At 42.9% G+C, this 18485-nt stretch overlaps 1 protein-coding gene across 2 annotated transcripts in view; it reads left to right on the top strand.

The window, feature by feature from the left end:
• Positions 1-18485, top strand: part of LOC127436449 (ras-specific guanine nucleotide-releasing factor 2) — a 126098-nt gene that overhangs the window by 89952 nt on the left and 17661 nt on the right. For both annotated transcript variants that reach the window (XM_051690620.1, XM_051690612.1), the window contains 3 exons: positions 6544-6669; positions 9175-9264; positions 10068-10174. In XM_051690620.1, the coding sequence (XP_051546580.1) occupies positions 6544-6669; positions 9175-9264; positions 10068-10174 (323 nt within the window). The remainder of the gene's footprint in view (positions 1-6543; positions 6670-9174; positions 9265-10067; positions 10175-18485) is intronic.

Raw genomic sequence — 18485 nt, 5'->3', positions numbered from 1 at the left:
GTGTTTATTTTAGCTTGAAGAGAGAAAGACATTCACTCTGCTAATATGTCTCTTATCAACACATTGAAAAACACAAAGCCTATCACAGCAGTTACAGCTGCCGCTTTGATTTGATTTGTGCTCAACATTACAATAATGGGCTTGTATTGTTTTTCCCTCTCTCCTATAAAATCAGCCACATTCTGAGGTCGGTCTTATTGTAAATCATTAGCAGTAATAATGAGCCTTTACACAGCGTAAGAATAGCTATATTACACCATCACAGAGGCTCTCTGCTGGTCTGCCTCCATATCACAACCCATGAAATGTGTCTCATCTTTCGTAAAAAAACGGAATATTATTCTGATCACAAGAAAGAGATTATTTCCATGCCCACAGGAAACAAACAGTACTTTGATAGCCAAATATTTTGAGACCAAAAGCAAACAAAAGTACATTATTTTCTTTCTAATCTTATGTAGTCACAAAAACAATTCTGTTACAGATTTGCCTTGTTTATCATGCTCTTAAAACTTTCCATATTACTGAATTTGTAATTATTGTCTCTCCTTGCCAAGGCAAGTGCAATATTACTAGTATTAAACTTTTGAATATAACTTGTCCCTCACCGTTTCTGCATGAATGATACCTAAAATTGTTGAGGAGAGGTGTGCTATTACTTTTTATAAATGATTGGACTTCAAATTTTTTTGATGGGAAAAACTAAACAAATTTTTTTTTTTTATTAAATAAATTACAATGAAGGAGGGTGCTGAGTCATATCTAGGGGCAAGAATATCATAAAGACTTAGGGCTGGGTGCTTTTGACCTAGCTAATAAGTTACGTCCTGGTTACTTTCGTAACCTCCCTTCCCTGATGGAGGGAACGAGACGTTGTGTCGATGTAGTGACACTAGGGGTCACCCTTGGGAGCCCCAAACACCTCTGATCTTTGAGAAAAGGCCAATGGGAATTGGCAAGTGGAATTTGCATGCCACTGCCCCGGACATACGGGTATAAAAGGAGCTGGCTCGCAACCACTCATTCAGGTTTTGTGCTGAGGAGCCAAGACAAGGTCCCGGCCATTTCAGCGGGTAGTTCAGTGTTGTGGCAAGAGGGACACAACGTCTCATTCCCTCCATCAGGGAACGGAGGTTGCGAAAGTAACCAGGATGTTCCCTATCTGTCACTCACTCGACGTTGTGTCGATGTAGTGACACTAGGGGTCCCTATACAAAACGGCACAATAAGCTGAACTGTGTTACATGGACTGGCAGTGCGAGACGGGCAGACCGCTGTGTGCCTCGTAGCCAGCGCACTAGGCCATTATGTAACCTCCCCAACGCTCCTACGAGCGTTGAACGGTCCCCTGCAACTCGGGGACAAGTCGACTGCCCAAAAAAATGGGGACAGACTAGCCCAGCCATGGCCTCTTCTCTTCTTTTTTTCTCTCCAAAAAAGAGTGGAAATTGTATTTGAGTATTTGGGGGGGTATTTGAGTGGAAATACGTCACATGGTCTTACCGAGTTTTGTCGGAAGTATGTCATGTGGAGAAGTCACGTGGTAGGTCCTACTCAAGGGGGGAGGAGCTCTACAGACACGGTGACCAGGGGCAGAGGAAACTCTACCCAATGAAGACGCAGTTTACCAACAGGGAAACGATTTTGCAGAAGATACATCACACGGGGTTACCTACGGGGAACCAGTGCATGTGGAGCACCTACCCCAGTACAGGGTCTAGTTAGCACATATACTGGGCCGGCAGCGAGTTTCTCCACAAACCCGCCTGCCACAGGGCTAAGGAGGAAGGTCATCCAGGGTCCACAACCTTGTGAACACGACTGGGGGTCAAAGCGCATGTCTTCACCTCGGGGAGGAGAAATGTGCTTTGCGCAAGTGGTATACCTGGCCATGAAACCGGCTCAACCCGGAGATTGTAAAACCTTGCAATGGTGTTGGGTGTTGCCCAGCCCGCTGCTCTGCAGATGTCTGCTAAAGAGGCGCCATTGGTCAGGGCCCAGAAGGCTGCCACACTCCTAGTAGAGAGGGCTCGTAGCCCCAAGGGGGGCGGCATGTCCTGGGCGTGATATGCCATCGTGATAGCGTTAATGACCCAGTGGGCGATCCTCTGTTCAGAGACAGTGCTCCCTTTCCGCTGTCTGCCAAAGCAGACAAAGAGCTGCTCTGAGCTTCTAAAACTCTGCGTGCGATCCAAATAGATGCGTAAAGCACACATCTGACACAGCAACCCCAAGGCTGGGTCTGCCTCCTCCTGGGGCAGTGCTCGCAGGTTCACCACCTGATCCCTAAACAGGGTCGTGGGAACCTGGGGCACATAGCCCAGTCAGGGTCTCAGGATCACATGAGAGTAGCCCGGACCGAACTCTAGGCAAGTTTTGCTGACAGAGAATGCCTGCAGGTCCCCTACCCTCTTGATGGAAGTGAGGAGTCAGGAGGGAAGTCTTCAAAGAGAGTGCCTTTAGCTCAACTGACTCCAGGGGCTCGAATGGAGCTCCCCGTAGGCCCCAAAGGACCACAGAGAGGTCCCATGAGGGGATTAGGTGCAATCTAGGGGGATTCAACCTCCTAGCACCTTTCAGGAACCTGATGATCAAGTCATGCTTCCCCAAATACTTACCGTCTACTGCATCATGATGTGCCGATATAGCGGCTACATACACCTCCAAGGTGGAGGGGGACAGCCGCCCCTCCAGCCTCTCCTGCAGGAAGGAAGCACCGATCCCACTGCACATCTCTGGGGGCCTTCGCGTCGGGAAGAACACCACTTAGCGAACAGACGCCACTTCAAGGCATACAGATGTCTCATAGAGGGAGCCCTAGCCTGAGTGATTGTGTCTTCCACTGCAGGTGGGCACTTAGATCTTCTGCATCCCTCCAGGGGCCAGACGTGGAGGTTCCAGAGGTCCAGTTGCGGGTGCCAGATGGTGCCCCGTCCCTGAGAAAGAAGGTTCTTCCTCAGGGGAATTCGCCAGGGAGGGGCTGTTGCGAGGAGCGTGAGGTCCCAGAAACAAGACTGGGTGGGCCAGAAGGGTGCTGCTAAGATGACCTGCTCCTTGTCCTCCCTGATCTTGCACAATGTCTGTGCAAGTTAGCTTACTGGGGGAAACGCATACTTGCGCAGCCCCAGGGGCCAGCTGTGTGCCAGTGCATCTGTGCTGAGGGGAGCCTCGGTCAGAGAGTACCAGAGAGGGCAGTGGGAGGATTCCCGGGAAGCGAACAGGTCTACCTGCACTTGACTGAATCGAGTCCAAATCAGCAGGACCACCTGGGGGTGGAGTCTCCACTCTCCCCTGAGCATGACCTGCCATGACAGTGCGTCCACTGCTCTCCAGAGGAGGAGACGGCGGGCGAGTTGCGACATTTGACGAGAGCGCAAACCGCCTTGGTGGTTGATGTACGCTACCGTCACCGTGTTGTCCGTCCGGACCAACACGTGCTTGCCCTGGATCAACGGCCGAAGCCTCCGCAGGGCGAGCAACTCGAGGCAGTTGATGTGCCAACGCAGTCGCGGGCCAGTCCAAGGATCGGCGACTGCGCGCCCGTTGCACACGGTGCCCAAGCCACACTTGGAGGCGTTCATCGTCACCAAGACTCACCTGGAGACCTGCTGTAGGGGAACCCCTGCCCGTAGAAACACTAGGTCGGTCCAAGGGCTGAACAGACAGCAGCAGACCGGCGTGACGGGCACATGGTGTGCCCCGTAGTGCCATGCCCATCTCAGACTCGAGTCTGAAGCCAGTGCTGAAGCAGTCTCAAATGTATCAACCCGAGTGGCGTGACCGCCGCTGAGGACGCCATATTCCCCAGGAGCCTCTGAAACAGTTTCAGTGGGACCGCCGTTTTCCGTCTGAACACTCTCAGACAGGTGCACCATCATCGAGACTGAGACAAACCGAAGGGAAGGACTTTGTACTGGTATGCCCGGCCCTCGAAAGCAAACTGTAGGAAAGGCCTGTGTCGAGGTAAAACCGAGACGTGGAAGTACGCGTCCTTTAGGTCTACCGCCGCAAACCAATTTTGATGTCAGATGCTCGCTAAAGTGCATTTTTGCATCAACATCTTGAATGGGAGTCTGTGCAAGGCCCGGTTTAGAACTCACAGGTCCAAGATTGGCTGCAACCCACCGCCTTTTTTGGGTACGATGAAGTAGGGGCTGTAAAACCCCTTCCTCATCTAGGCTAAAGGGACAGGCTCTATCGTGTCCTTCCATAGAAGGGACGCAATCTCTGCGCGTAAGGCAGCGCCGTTCTCGCCCTTCACTAAGGTGAAGCGGACGCCACTGTACCTGGGCGGGTGCCTGGCGATCTGAATCGCATAGCCAAGTCGGACGGTCCGGGTCAGCCATCGCGACGGGTTGGAGGGCGCAAGCCACGCGTCCAAACTCCGGGCGAGGGGGACCAAGGGGACAATCGCATCAGATGTACCGGTGGGTGGGGCCTCGCGGCGGGGCAGAGCCTGAGGCGCCACGTCAAGGGGGCTTGAGCCCCGAACCTGTGGCTGTGCTGAGTCTGGGGACATCGAAGCACTTACCTGGCTCCGGATACCCACCATAGGGCTGGTCAGGGAGGGGGGAGGAGGAAAATCGTCCCCGCAGTCCGTCAGAACCGGCCTGGCATGGGCGTGTTTGTGCCAAAGCTGGGTGCGCAGGAGTGCCATATCTGCCATAAAGGAACGGTGGCCGGTGGTCGTGATAACGACGACCGTGAGCACCAGATATGTGACCCAGAAAATGAGGAAACCGCTCCTTTTCTGAACATGTAGGTGCCACAGCCATTCTGGCATGCAGCGAATCAAAGAAAAGGCAAAGAATTCTCCTCCCGGCCCTCCACCAGGAGATGGAGTGGTCTGCTTAACATCTCTAGGCCTGCAGCAGGTCTCCATGTGCCTAGGTCACCGTCTCAGTGTGGTGTTCTTGGGTTCTTGGCAGGCGGCCGTGAGACGGGTGGCGTCTGCTTCCTGCGGATGGCTCCACGCTGAGGCTGGGCCACTTGGGCGGGCTGCGGCGGAGCCGGTGTTGTTGCGGCAGGTGGATGCCCTTGGCGACTAGCAGACGGGGTGCGGGGTCTTGAACCGCGCTGAGGCAGGATGTGCTGAATAGCCTTCGTCTGCCATTTCATCGCCGAGAACTGCTGGGCGAAGTCCTCGACGGTGTCGCCGAACAGGCTGACCTGGGAGACGGGGGCATCAAGGAACTGTACCTTGTCAGCTTCCCACATCTCGACCAAGTTCAGCCATAGGTGGTGCTCCTGGACCACCAGGGTGGGCATCGCCTGCCCGAGAGTCCGCGCCGTGACCCTCCGTCTCTCGGAGGGTGAGGTCGGTCGCCGAACGCAGCTCCTGCATCAATCCCGGGTCAGAACTACCCTCGTGCAGTTCTCCTAGCGCCTTGGTTTGGTGCATTTGCAGGAGAGCCATGGCGTGCAGGGCGGAGACGGCCTGTCCAGCAGCACCGCAGGCCCTAGTCACCAGAGACAATGTAAACCTACAGGCGCTGGACGGGAGTCTCGGGCGGCCCCGCCAGGTGGCGGCGTTTTGCGGAATGGGAGGTCCGTGGAGAGTTACCCGATGGAGTGGCTCCCATTGGGGTCCCCAAATCACCCCCAGTGCTAACCGACTTGGCCTCAAACCCATAGGTAGAAGGACCAAGGCGGGGAGCTGCTGGGGTGGCTTTTTCCTCTAAGGAAGGAAAAACTGCAAACACAACGTTGCCATGGTCACGCTCTTATAGTAAGAACATGACCCGTCCACGAACACTGTCTCAGCGTGGGCAGCGCCCAAGCACGTAAGACCGCGATCGTGGCCATCGGAAGTGGAGAGGTAACGACCACAACCAGGAAATAGACACAAACGGAAAGTCATCTTTAAAAAGACGCTCTCTGTTAATGCCACTCTTTTAGAAGGGAAAATATACTCTTTCAGTTGGAAGAATATACTCTTTTAGCTGCTGAAGCACCCAGGGGTGTTCTCTGCACTCCACCGGTGCAAGAGGGGGAGAAGCCGCTGTAATGCGGCGTAAATCCAACAGCTTTTCGAGGTGAATGGAATGGCAGAGGATTCAGCTCACTGAACACAACCGCTCGGCTCCGAAGAGAAAATCTGAATGAATGGTTGTGAGCCAGCTCCTTTTATACCCGTATGTCCAGGGGAGTGGCATGCAAATTCCACTCGCCAATTCCCATTGGCCTTTTCTCAAAGATCAGAGGTGTTTGGGGCTCCCAACGGTGACCCCTAGTGTCACTACATTGACACAACGTCGAGTGAGTGACAGATAGGGAACTACAGTACATAGCAACCATTCAGAACACCTTAGCAACCACATACTGTAGTAACACACAAACAACAACCACTCAGAAGACCTTAGCAATCGCATCGCAACACCCCGGCAACCACTCGCAACACCCTGTCTTTGTTGCGTTAAGTTTTGCACAGTAAACCACCACTAACATTTTAAACCATTATTTTTTTAGGGAGCCCCTAGTTGAATGAATACAAATGAGAAGTGCTATGATCCATTTTAATGACTGGTCTAACTCTCCCCTCAGCTGTGTTGGAGTCTGTGTCTCTGGACAAGTTTATCCCAGAGTCGCCTCAGGGCAGTGAACCAGGAGATATCTCTCCCTGCCGCTCCCCCTCCACTCCACGCCACCTCCGCTACAGACAGACAGGAGGTAAGCGTGTGTACATGTGCATGTTCACTGTAAAAAGTGATAATGTGCAATTGTTACCTCAAAGATTTTTTTCTATTTAATCAACCCTTTAAAAATTCCTTTTGTTGGTGTATACATTTGTCGATTTAGTCATGATGGGTTCTGTTTTCATGACTGTGTAAAGCTCAGCGCTATGCGCAATGACCATGCGCTACGTCTTATCACATTTTCATGAAATTGCTAATTCTAAGCATAATTTCCGTGCTAGCACAAAGTGCAAGTGTGTGTGGGTAGGAGTGTTTGTGCTATCTGTGGGTGTATGCCTGCAAACTTTGGCTGTATTGTATGTAAATGGAGTGGTGCAAATTGCAATTTGCTATTTTCCTGAGAAAAAGGTAATTGCTCTAAGATATTTCAAAAGCAAAAGCAGGTCTATTTTCAGCGCAAAGTCTAAATTCAGCTCCTACATTTGCAGTTCGGAGATTCCACCAGCAGGTGGTAATAAAGTTCATGTACAAACTCTGAAAATATAGTGGAACATCAAATGATGTCCCTGACAATCACTGTTGTAGCCATTTTATGAATCTATCTATAGGTCATGCTTTATTTTTAGTTTATTAGTATTATTATTGTAATTAGTATTATTATTTACGATTATATTTATGATCTAATTTGTATTGGTGTACTGCATTTCCACCTGTTGTCAAAGAGTGATTTTTAAGTTACTGCAAAAGGGGCCGGTGAAAGAAAATGCAGAGGGTAAAATGTTTGGATTTGGTATCATTTTTTTCACCACTCCATTATTTTGATTATATTTTAATTTCTTTTGAAGTGTAATTTGAATTTAGAAATCGACCTGTAGAAGTGAAGTGCGAGCCGATATAATCACTATTAATATTAGCCATGATTTGTGTGTCAGTAGATTATTAATAATATTATATTCTTGATAATTTAATGCAATGTAGATTCATATCCTGACGAGAATCACATTTTCTATACATGTAAAAGGAGTGTATCAATGTCATACAATCAATTTACTGCACACAGTCCATTGCCCATTGACTTTGCACTTATGACTTAAAGCATAGCGCTGCACTCTTAAAATATGGCCCAATATTTCATCATGTTTTTGACTTTAATTAAACAAGTTAATTTCGATGTTACCACATGAAGCACATTTTTTAGGTTACCCATTTTTAGGTTAAACATATTTTACCTTGTGTGTTTGGCTCCCTTGGCAGTACAGGTCTCTTCTGAGAGCAACTGTATAGTCATGTGGCCTGGTCTGACTCTGACCTTGGTCTGAGTTTTCAAAGTGGAGTATGATTTTCATTTACAAGATAGACATTGATTTCATACATGCCCTCTTTAAGGGACATGTGCTTTTGATTTCACCTGTTGGGGAGACTCACTACAGGGTGAAAATTAAATAAATATATTCCTATTAAATATGAGATATTCCTATGAATCTTTGCCAAGCTATATTTCTCATTGTTACAATTATTATTATTATTATTTTATTACACATTGCTCCAAAAACTGTTAATGTAAAAAAAAAAACAAAGAAAAAAAAAAACAGACACTTTAATGTTTCTTTCAGAGTTGTTCCAATTTGAGTTTTAGAGGAAAGAGCTCTTCTCAGGTCAACATCCAACACTGCATTCCTACATGCCTGTTCCACACGCAAACTGGTCAAGCAAAACCGGCCAGCACAGTCCTCAATAAAGTCTATTTCTGTTACTAAATGGCCACAGTCACAGTCATTCTATCCAATTTATATTGGAACTGAAACAGTCAAATATTGTGCTTGGGCAATATTAAATGAAAGCCATATATAGGGGAGAGTTGAAACAGGGGCTCCACCAGCACATAATTGGCTCTGATTGGCACAGATGTTGTTCCATCCAAACTGTTTGTATTGGGTGTATTTGGCATGTTCAATATTTTAACAATCCAATTATATTTATATATACTCTCTCAGCTGAAATTTCCAGGAAAAACAGTTTCCATATGTTCACTCGATAACAGACCAAATATGGTTACTAAAGGGTGGAGTTTTGTAAAATGAATTTTATCTTGAAGACAGTTCATACAACACAACTCAAGGTCTGGTTTTGCAATAATTATTAATGCAAGTAAAAATTGGCTTTGGCGAGTAATTAAAATAGTTGCTCACCATTGGCTGCTAACTTAATAAGGAACTGCATAAAATGATGATTTTTCTTCAAATATTTGGCCTGGTGCAATTTTATCAAAAGAAGGAGACAAGCTTGTACTATATGATATCAAGAGCTGAACAATGACTTGCACTGTTTGTCACAAAGTGTCAAGGATTAATGTAAATGTTTTTAATAACAATAAAGCAAACTAAGTTTCAATGCCAGTAACAGATATTTATGACTACATTGCCTCAATTCACTTGCAATTAGCATATGTGGCAAAATGTTAATTTTGGAACCTGCATAGTGCTCATCTGAACCAGTCATTAAAGGAACAATCACCCATTTTCTCTGTTTTCTTTTCTAGTCCAGTCAGCTGAGAACTCGCGTTGTTCCGTTTCTCCAGCCTCTGCATTTGCTATCGCCACGGCAGCAGCTGGACACAGCAGCCCTCCAGGTAAATGCACCACTGAGCAGAACCCTAGAGAAGCAACATGTGTTCTGCCCTTTGCTTCATATTGGTGTGAGCCAGCTACTTCTAGTGTCCACAAACTGCTGCAGCTGACTTTAGGCATCTCTGTTATGTTTATCCAAGTCTATAAACTTTTCCATTCTCACCCCTCATTTATGGAACAAAGTAGAAAATCTTTGATCATAATCAGAATAGCAGGATTACCAGTTACACACTGAATTAGGCTCAATTTGTCAAGATTTAAATACAATAAACAGTCCAGAAATCGCAATCCTTTTACTTGCATAAACTAACCTTCTCTCATCCTTCTAAATATCATTCGAATTGTATTTATACTGTATTCTTTCTTTTCTGTTCTATTCTATTTTTTATTTATTAATTTTTTTTGCCACTTGGTGGTTTAATTTGAACATTTATCTTGGTATGCAAATCCAACACTGCAACTATATTTTCTGTGTTTGCAATTGTATTAGTACTCTTTCATTAATAGCATTTGAGATCCCATTTTTGTACATGGCTTTTATCCTTAGCTACTTGCTTAAATAAGAATCACAAACACAATATATAAACACTTTCTGGTAAGTAACTTTGATAGGGAATCATATGCCAAACACTTAAATGTAATAATAAAATTAAATGGAAATAAGCTGTTGATCACATGTAATCCATACGTGTAATGATTATACAGTTTGACAGTCAGGATATTACAGGTCTAGATATAACAGAAATGACAGCAAGGATATTACAGGTCTGTTTGTATACCTATTACATTGTGCTTTCCTTTCCAGTTTTTAACAATTCTGAGCGGACTTGTGACAAAGAGTTCATTATATGCAGGGCGGCAACCAACAGAGTTCTGAACGTCTTGCGCCACTGGGTCTCCAAACACTCACAGGTCTGTCCATCAGTGTCAGTTCTTCTGTAGCTGCTTATGATCCTTTAATGGGGTAGTTCACCAAAAAATGAAAATTCTCTCATGATTTACTCACCCTCCTGGCATCCCAGTTGTGATTGACTTTCTTTCTTCTGCAGAACACAAATTAAGATTTTTTGAAGAATATTTCAGGGTGCAAAAATTTTGAAGCTCAAAAATCCACATAAAGGGAGCATAAATGTAATTCATATGACTCCAGTGGTTAAATCCATGTATTCAGACATGATATGATAGGTGTGGGTGAAAAAAAGATAAATATTTAAGTCATTTTTTGCCATAAATTCTCCTCCCTGCACAGCAGGGGGCAATATGCATGAAGAATGTAAATCACCAAAAACACAAGAAGGAGAAAGTGAAAGTGAAGGAAAAAGGACTTAAATATTTATCTGTTTCTCACCCACACCTATCTTATTGCTTTAGAAGATATGGATTTAACCACCAGAGTCATCTGGAGTACTTTATGTTGCCCTTGTGTGGATTTTGGAGCTTCAAAATTTTGGCACCCATTCACTTGCATTGAATGGACCTACAGAACTGAGATATTCTTCTAAAAATCTTCGTTTGTGTTCTGCTGAAGAAAGTCATACACCTCTGGGATGGCATGAGGGTGAGTAAATGATGAGAGAATTTTCATTTTTAGGTGAACTAACCCTTTAAGACTGTCCCACAGCATGACACATGGCATGGCATTTTTTTTAATACCAGTATGAAAATACTTTTTAAAAGTGTGATTTTGTTGGCTCATGTGCACTCACACTCATTTAAACTCATAAAACAACATGAAAACATTTTTTTGGGTTGGTAGGGCCCCCTTCCCTGAGCTCGACAAGCCTATCTTAGTGTTCGTTGCGAAGGTGTTGCCTGGCAGATCAAATAATTTTACATGTGAACTGAAGTTTAATGTATAGTACGTGATGCAAAATATAGGCCTATTATTTGAGCTGTTTACATACACACAGGGAAGTGTGTAACTTTTTCGATGTTAAAATACTTTCTCCTATCCCAGCCTATTATGCAGAGACAACTATAAGTAAACCATTTGTATATGGATTTGGCTTTGTTTTGAGCAACCCATCCAGCCTGAAACAACATTGACTCAGTCAGTGCTGTGAGTGTGGGACGGGGCTATATGTTTGATTGATCAACAGCAGATTTGGGGAGTGTTTGAAAAAGCTGTTTGAAAACCATTTTTTGTGCAATTCTGTTTGGTGATGCTAGTGGTGTCGAAATTGCACACTTCAGCTTTAAAGAATTTAGTACAGTGGTTCTCATCTCGTTTTGCTTCAGAACCCAGATTTTACATTGGATGCAGTGGAGACACAACACCGTACCAAAATTGCATACTGTACAACATTATACACGTGTACTTACAATGAAACATTTAAGTTTATTAAAACTTTTAACTATGCATGATAGTATATAGTAATGGATATTTTTTTATTTTTATTATTTGCATTAAGCATTGTTTTTTCCTGCTGTCCTTGACCTTATCAGAACAGACCAGCGAACCATATTTTGGGGCAGCCCACCAGTTGAGAATCTCTGGTTTAGTAGATCAACTGCTGGGATATTCTCCATGAGTTGTTGAAGGAATTAGCGGTCCCTACTTTTAACTGGGCCCAGGACATTAACACCTAGTTGTTACACTTAGACCAGCAGTTTCATCTCTGAATAAGATATTGAGTGTATAATAGCACACCATGGAATATTTCAGAAAAGTATGAATTAATGCAACTGAAGTGTCAGTCAAGCTTATCTGCCTCTCTTTCTCCCTCCCAGCAGCTTGGGTGCAGTTTTATTGCAGGTAGCTTTAACAGTGTGTGTCCATGCTCTGGCTGTGAATACATACAGGTATACACATGGTTAACCCCTGGCCTCACATTTTACAGGATAGAGGAAGTATAAAATGTCCATGCTATTTTCACAAGTGAACCCCTTTCCCTTACATAAACAATACCACACCTTAATTACTACAGCAACTAGAGGATCAAAACATATTTCTTGAAACCGAGGCTATTAAAGTAAACAGTAATCAGCTGAAGCCAGGCAGCTCCCACTGCCCTGAACCATCAATAACTGTTGTTTTTGGCTGTCAATGTGGGTTCAGCCTACTCTTATCAGCCGACAATACTATTACTCGTGTTACTTGGTCTGTCCTACTAACAATAGTGTAGCTTGAATGTGTGCATCTGGTCTGTTCTTCACTTGATATGACATGGGGAATTTTTCCTGCTGTTGTCTTAACATTTGGGTTGATTCCCACATCTTGACACCAATGACAGAAACAAACTTTTTTCAAGTAGTGTAATTTGCAAGTTCATAGTCCCTGAGTATACTTAACATTATGTTATTCAGGTGGTAACAAACCTCAGTATTCAAGGGGGTGAGTTACCTTCAAAAATACTGTATATAAATATGCTGTTAAACCTGATGTGTTGTTATTTGGATGGCTAGCAATAAACACGTTGACTTGTCAGCATGATTCTCTTCAAGCTGTTCCTTCACCTTGACAGTAGTTGATCTGACAGAAAACTTGTCATAGAAGATGGTTTTCTCAAATATTTGCTATAGTGCCCTTTTTGGCAAATGCTGAGAATGCATCACATCTAAAGTATTGAAAATACTGACTCAATTCAGTACCAATACGATGTCTTGTTGACAGTTGCTTTCAAGCACTCAGGCCTATGTGCGTGCATGCGCTTGCAATTGCAGCTGTGAGCGGGCAAAATGCCTGCCTTGGTGATATATTGGAAAATGTGTTGAGTTTGTCCGAAACAAATGTAGTTGCTTTGCCATTTACCAAACTGTATTTTGTAAATTATTATTTTTTTAATATTATTTTTAAATAATTTTTTGTGTGAATTCATAGTATATACATAATTTAAAGATTACTCAATTCAGTTTGATGTACATTTTTCATTCAATTGAAATGTGTACTGTAAATCTTAAAAATGGTCTACACGTGATAATGGTATGAATACAGTTGAACAGTCTGTTGTATTTTTTGTATAAGCATCTTTATTGATTTAGGTTATCTGAGAAGTGCTTAGTTTGCTATCTGCTCTGTAAATCCAGAGGTGCTGATCATATTGATCTGTTTATATAAAGGGAACATTTTCTCATAGAGATGTGACAACTTCAGTCTATGCCCACTCTTTCATCAGTCCAAGCTCAGGGAACAGAAACAGTTTGAAACAGTTCAAAGCTAAAACACAAATATACTGTGTGCACATAGTAACAGGGTTGCACCACACACAGCTTAATTACGTGCTATAGTGGTAATAGTCTCTCATAATGGCCTTTGAATGGTCCTGAAATAAGTGGCTGTCTTTCAATTGGCTTCTCTTTGTTAAAGGTACAGTGTGGACTAATTGCATTGATCTGTTATACCCCTTTGTCAGTTTGTATTGAGGATGGCTGGCAAACTTACACAGAGAGAGCTTGTTAGAAGTGACCTTTATAGTTCCACAGGTGAAAGATGAGAATGAGGCCGATTCAAGAGGAGGAATGTTTACACATGCCAGTTGTCGAAGGAAGAGAGGGTTGAAAAATTCAGCTAATAGTAGGGAATATGTCAGCTGATGCTTTAGTTTCAACAAATGTGGAAATGTTTTAGTGTAAAACTGTAGTTTTATCATTTTGTGTATATTGTTTTGTCATTTTGTGGTTTCTAAATATTCTGCAAGAAAGCTGATATCAAACTGATAATGTCACATAAAACAATATTTTTTTAAACAGGCTGTATAGGGGAGATCTATGTCTACCTCAGTAATGATAATATTTAGACTGAAATTAAGCTATGGATGATTCTGTTTCAGCTCTCTGCCTTTTCTATTGAATTATATAGTATAATGTAAAAAACAAAACAAAATGGTAGGGTTAAACATGTTTTCCTCATTGTATACGGGGAGTCAACTAACCCAAACTCCATCATGTTTAAAGTTGTAACGTAGGCTGGCAAGCAATGACAGGCAGGAACAGACTATGAAGTGTACAGTTGCAATAAATTATTCAACCCCCCTGACCAGCAATACATTCTGGTGATGTGAATTAAAACACATCAACTAAAACCTCAGTAAACAAAGGAAGTTTTTAAATACACATTTGAGTGATTGAGAACAGAGTTCAGTTTACCCAAATTTAAAAAAAAAAAATAACTAATTCTCTCCACAAATGTCATGTCAAAAATATTCAACCCCCAAAATCAATCATTTGTAGAGCATCCTTTATCCTTAATAACAGCAAATAAATGTTTCAGGTAAGTGTTATCAGGCTTCGGACACCTCTCTATTAGAATTTGTACACATTTCTCATGAGCAAAAGCTTCCAGCTCATGGACATTCTTTGTTTTCTGTGCTGCCACTGCTTCCTTGAAATCCCAAAGGTTTGCAATGGGATTTTAATGATGGACTGAAAGGGCCATTTAAGGACATTCCACAACTGATCCCTGAACCAGATTTTGGACAGCTTTGATGAATCCTTGGCGTTACTGTCTTGTTGGAAAGTCCAGTGATCACCAAACTTCAATTTACACACTGAAGGCATCAAATTATTATGCCAAAATGGCCTGATACCTGAAAGAATACATGGTGTCAGTCACATAGTCAGGATAGCCGTTTCCTGCAGCCGCAAAACACCCCCATAACAGGACTGACCCACCTCCATGCTTGACTGTGGGGACGGTGTCGTCCTTGTCATCTTACTCCAGACGTACTGCTGACTCATGGGTCTAAAACTCATTTTCAGTTTAGTGTCATACGTCTAAAAAAAACCTTCTTCCAGGACTCCACAGGTCTTTGCTAATTACTTCTTGAATATTCAAGTCAACGTTTCCCTTGAAGTTTTGCTTTCTTCCACACCCCAAGAAGGTTGCAGTTGTACCATATTTAAAAAAAAAAAAAAAATTGAATGGTGCTGCCAACTTTGTCTATTGGAAATTGAAGTGCCTTGGAAATGTACTTTTAGCCGTGACCTTTCTTATGTAATGAAATAATCTCCTCTATTAGCTTTTGAAACTAATTTTTTAATTGCATTTTTTGCATAGAAATTCATTTGTTTACAACGCTAAACTTAATTTTAAAACTTAATAAAGTGCCATTGCAGATTGAGGACTTAATTTTGTTTTAAAACAATTACTTGTGTAGCCTTACATATTTAAGAAACAGCTACATTCAATAGAGGTTGAATAATTATGACAGCTGTATTTTTAAAAAATCTTGCTATTTAGAAATATTAGGTTATATATTCACACTATGACTTTGAATGTGTCACTCAACTGATATAGAAATAACGTTTAAAAATTCTGTCATCAGAAAAGCTTACCTTTGTAAATCCTTACTGTCTTTGGGGGGGGGGGGGGGGGGGGTGAATAATTTAAATTGCAACTGTAGAACCTAAGTGCAGTTTATTACTTGAAATGAGGTAAATCCAGAAACATGAATCCAAACAAACAGACTTGACTTGAATGACATAACATTAAACATGGACTTGACTTGACCTAAGTACACCAACACAAACAAACCTACAAACAATACCTGAACCAGACACAATGGAAACATGAGACTTAAATACATGGACATGGGAAACATAAACCAATGAACAAACAGAACTCTAAACAAGATAACAAGACAATGAGCATAAACCAATGACATGATAGAACCAATAACAAGACTAGGAACCAATGGGAAACAGATACAAAGGACATGAGGGAAACAGGATGATCACATGACTTGACATGGAAACAGGGAATCACATGACATGGCAGGGAAACAGGAAATAACATGACATGAAACTGCTTTTCAAAATAAAAGACATAAACACAAAACATGAACATTAACACATCTAGACGTGACAAAAGTTATTATAGCAGGCTGTTACATTTTATTTATAAAATGAAAATGGTCAATGTCCATATAATATAGTCAATATAATAAAAAAAACATTGTTATAACATGCAGGATACAGCATTGATACAGACAGATTTAATGTGTTAATCTAAATTTAACATTCACCATCTATATTCGGATTTGGGCTTTGATGACATATTTGTAAAAATAAAAGATGGAGTTTACGTGCACGTATCGAGCAGGTTATAACTGCCACTTTTCAATTGCTTATATTCACAAAGAGAAAATGGCAGAGAGATATGAAATATAATATACAGTACATGTAGCTTTACAATCACACACACTCTTATCACTGCAATAACTTCATAGAAACAGCCCAATCCGTCGTTCTAAAGCAATACTTTTGGCTTCTATTTTTGTCCGTTTGTTTGAACTGCAAAAAAACTATACAACAGCTTTTCACTATGTTTTTCGTTGTTAAAATAGCCAAATCTATCAGATATTTCTTACTGTTTGCCTCGTAGCATGGAATGAGTCACTATGGCAACAGAATTCTCGTGCTCTCTGTGTCTCCTTGAGGACTGAGATTCTGTGGCATCATAGAGGGTGTTTGTGATGTCATGTGGCTGAAGGTTATAAATTGCTCACTTCTTAGGGCACATCCAGATGGATGTTATTGCACAGATCAGACATGATGATGCACTCAATGAGTGACTCTTTCTCTGATGATCGGCTGGTGGCTGAATGGGAAAAGGATCGGCTTGACTGTGAGCAGCAAGTGAGCAGGCTGCTTTGACAGAAAAAAAAAGCTGAAGCCGCTGTCCAAAGGCTGCAAGAACAATTACAAAAGAGATTTAAAAAAAAAAAAAAAAAAAAAAAAAAAAAAAAAAACAACACACACACACACACACCACAAAAGCCAATAATGGGAGCATTCAACTGAAAGTCTATGTATCAGCAATGATGTATCAGAACATGTGCATCAGAAAATAAATTGTGCATCGTGCATTATCCCTAAAAAGGACAAGCATTTAAAGGTACCTCTAAAAATTACAGTGCATCTGGAAAGTATTCACAGCGCTTCACTTTTTCCACATTTTGTTGTTACAGCCTTATTCCAAAATGGATTAAATTAATTATTTTCCTCAATTCTACAAACAGTACCCCATAATGACAATGTGAAGAAGTTTGTTTGAAATCTTTGCAAATTTATAAAAAAAATAAAATAAAAAAATACAAAAAATAAATAAATAAATAAAAATAAATGAAATAAATAAAAAAAAACCACATGTACATAAGTATTCACAGCCTTTGCTCAATACTTTGTTGAAGCACCTTTGGCACCAATTACAGCCTCAAGTCTTTTTGAGTATGATGCTACAAGCTTGGCACACCTATTTTTGGGCAGTTTCTCCCATTCTTCTTTGCAGGACCTCTCAAGCTCCATCAGGTTGGATGGGGAGCATCGGTGCACAGCCATTTTCAGATCTCTCCAGAGATGTTCAATTGGGTTCAAGTCTGGGCTCTGGCTGGGCCACTCAAGGACATTCACAGAGTTGTCCCGTAGCCACTCCTTTGTTATCTTGGCTGTGTGCTTAGGGTCGTTGTCCTGTTGGAAGATGAACCTTCACCCCAGTCTGAGGTCCAGAGCACTCTGGAGCAAGTTTTCATCAAGGATGTCTCTGTACATTGCTGCATTCATCTTTCCCTCGATCCTGACTAGTCTCCCAGTTCCTGCCGCTGAAAAACATCCCCACAACATGACACTGCCACCACCATGCTTCGCTGTAGGGATGGTATTGGCCAGGTGATGAGCGGTGCCTGGTTTCCTCTAGACATGATGCTTGCCATTCAGGCCAAAGAGTTCAATCTTTGTTTCTCATGGTCTGAGAGTCCTTCAGGTGCCTTTTGGCAAACTCCAGGCGGGCTGTCATGTGCCTTTTACTGAGGAGTGGCTTCTGTCTGGCCACTCTACCATACAGGCCTGATTGGTGGAGTGCTGCAGAGATGGTTGTTCTTCTGGAAGGTTCTCCTCTCTCCACAGAGAAATGCTGGAGCTCTGTCGGAGTGACCATCGGGTTCTTGGTCACCTCTTTGACTAAGGCCCTTCTCCCCTGATCGCTCAGTTTGGCCGGGCGGCCAGCTCTAGGAAGAGTCCTAGTGGTTCCAAACTTCTTCCATTTACGGATGATGGAGGCCACTGTGCTCATTGGGACCTTCAATGCTGCAGAAATGTTTCTGTACCCTTCCCCAGATCTGTGCCTCGATACAATCCTGTCTTGGAGGTCTACAGACAATTCCTTGGACTTCATGGCTTGGTTTGTGCTCTGACATGCACTGTTAACTGTGGGACCTTATATAGACAGGTGTGTGCCTTTCCAAATCATGTCCAATCAACTGAATTTACCACAGGTGGACTCCAATCA

This window comes from Myxocyprinus asiaticus, chromosome 4 (assembly GCF_019703515.2).
Source record: "Myxocyprinus asiaticus isolate MX2 ecotype Aquarium Trade chromosome 4, UBuf_Myxa_2, whole genome shotgun sequence".
NCBI lineage: Eukaryota > Metazoa > Chordata > Actinopteri > Cypriniformes > Catostomidae > Myxocyprinus > Myxocyprinus asiaticus.
This window is presented reverse-complemented; position numbering and strand designations above follow the sequence as displayed.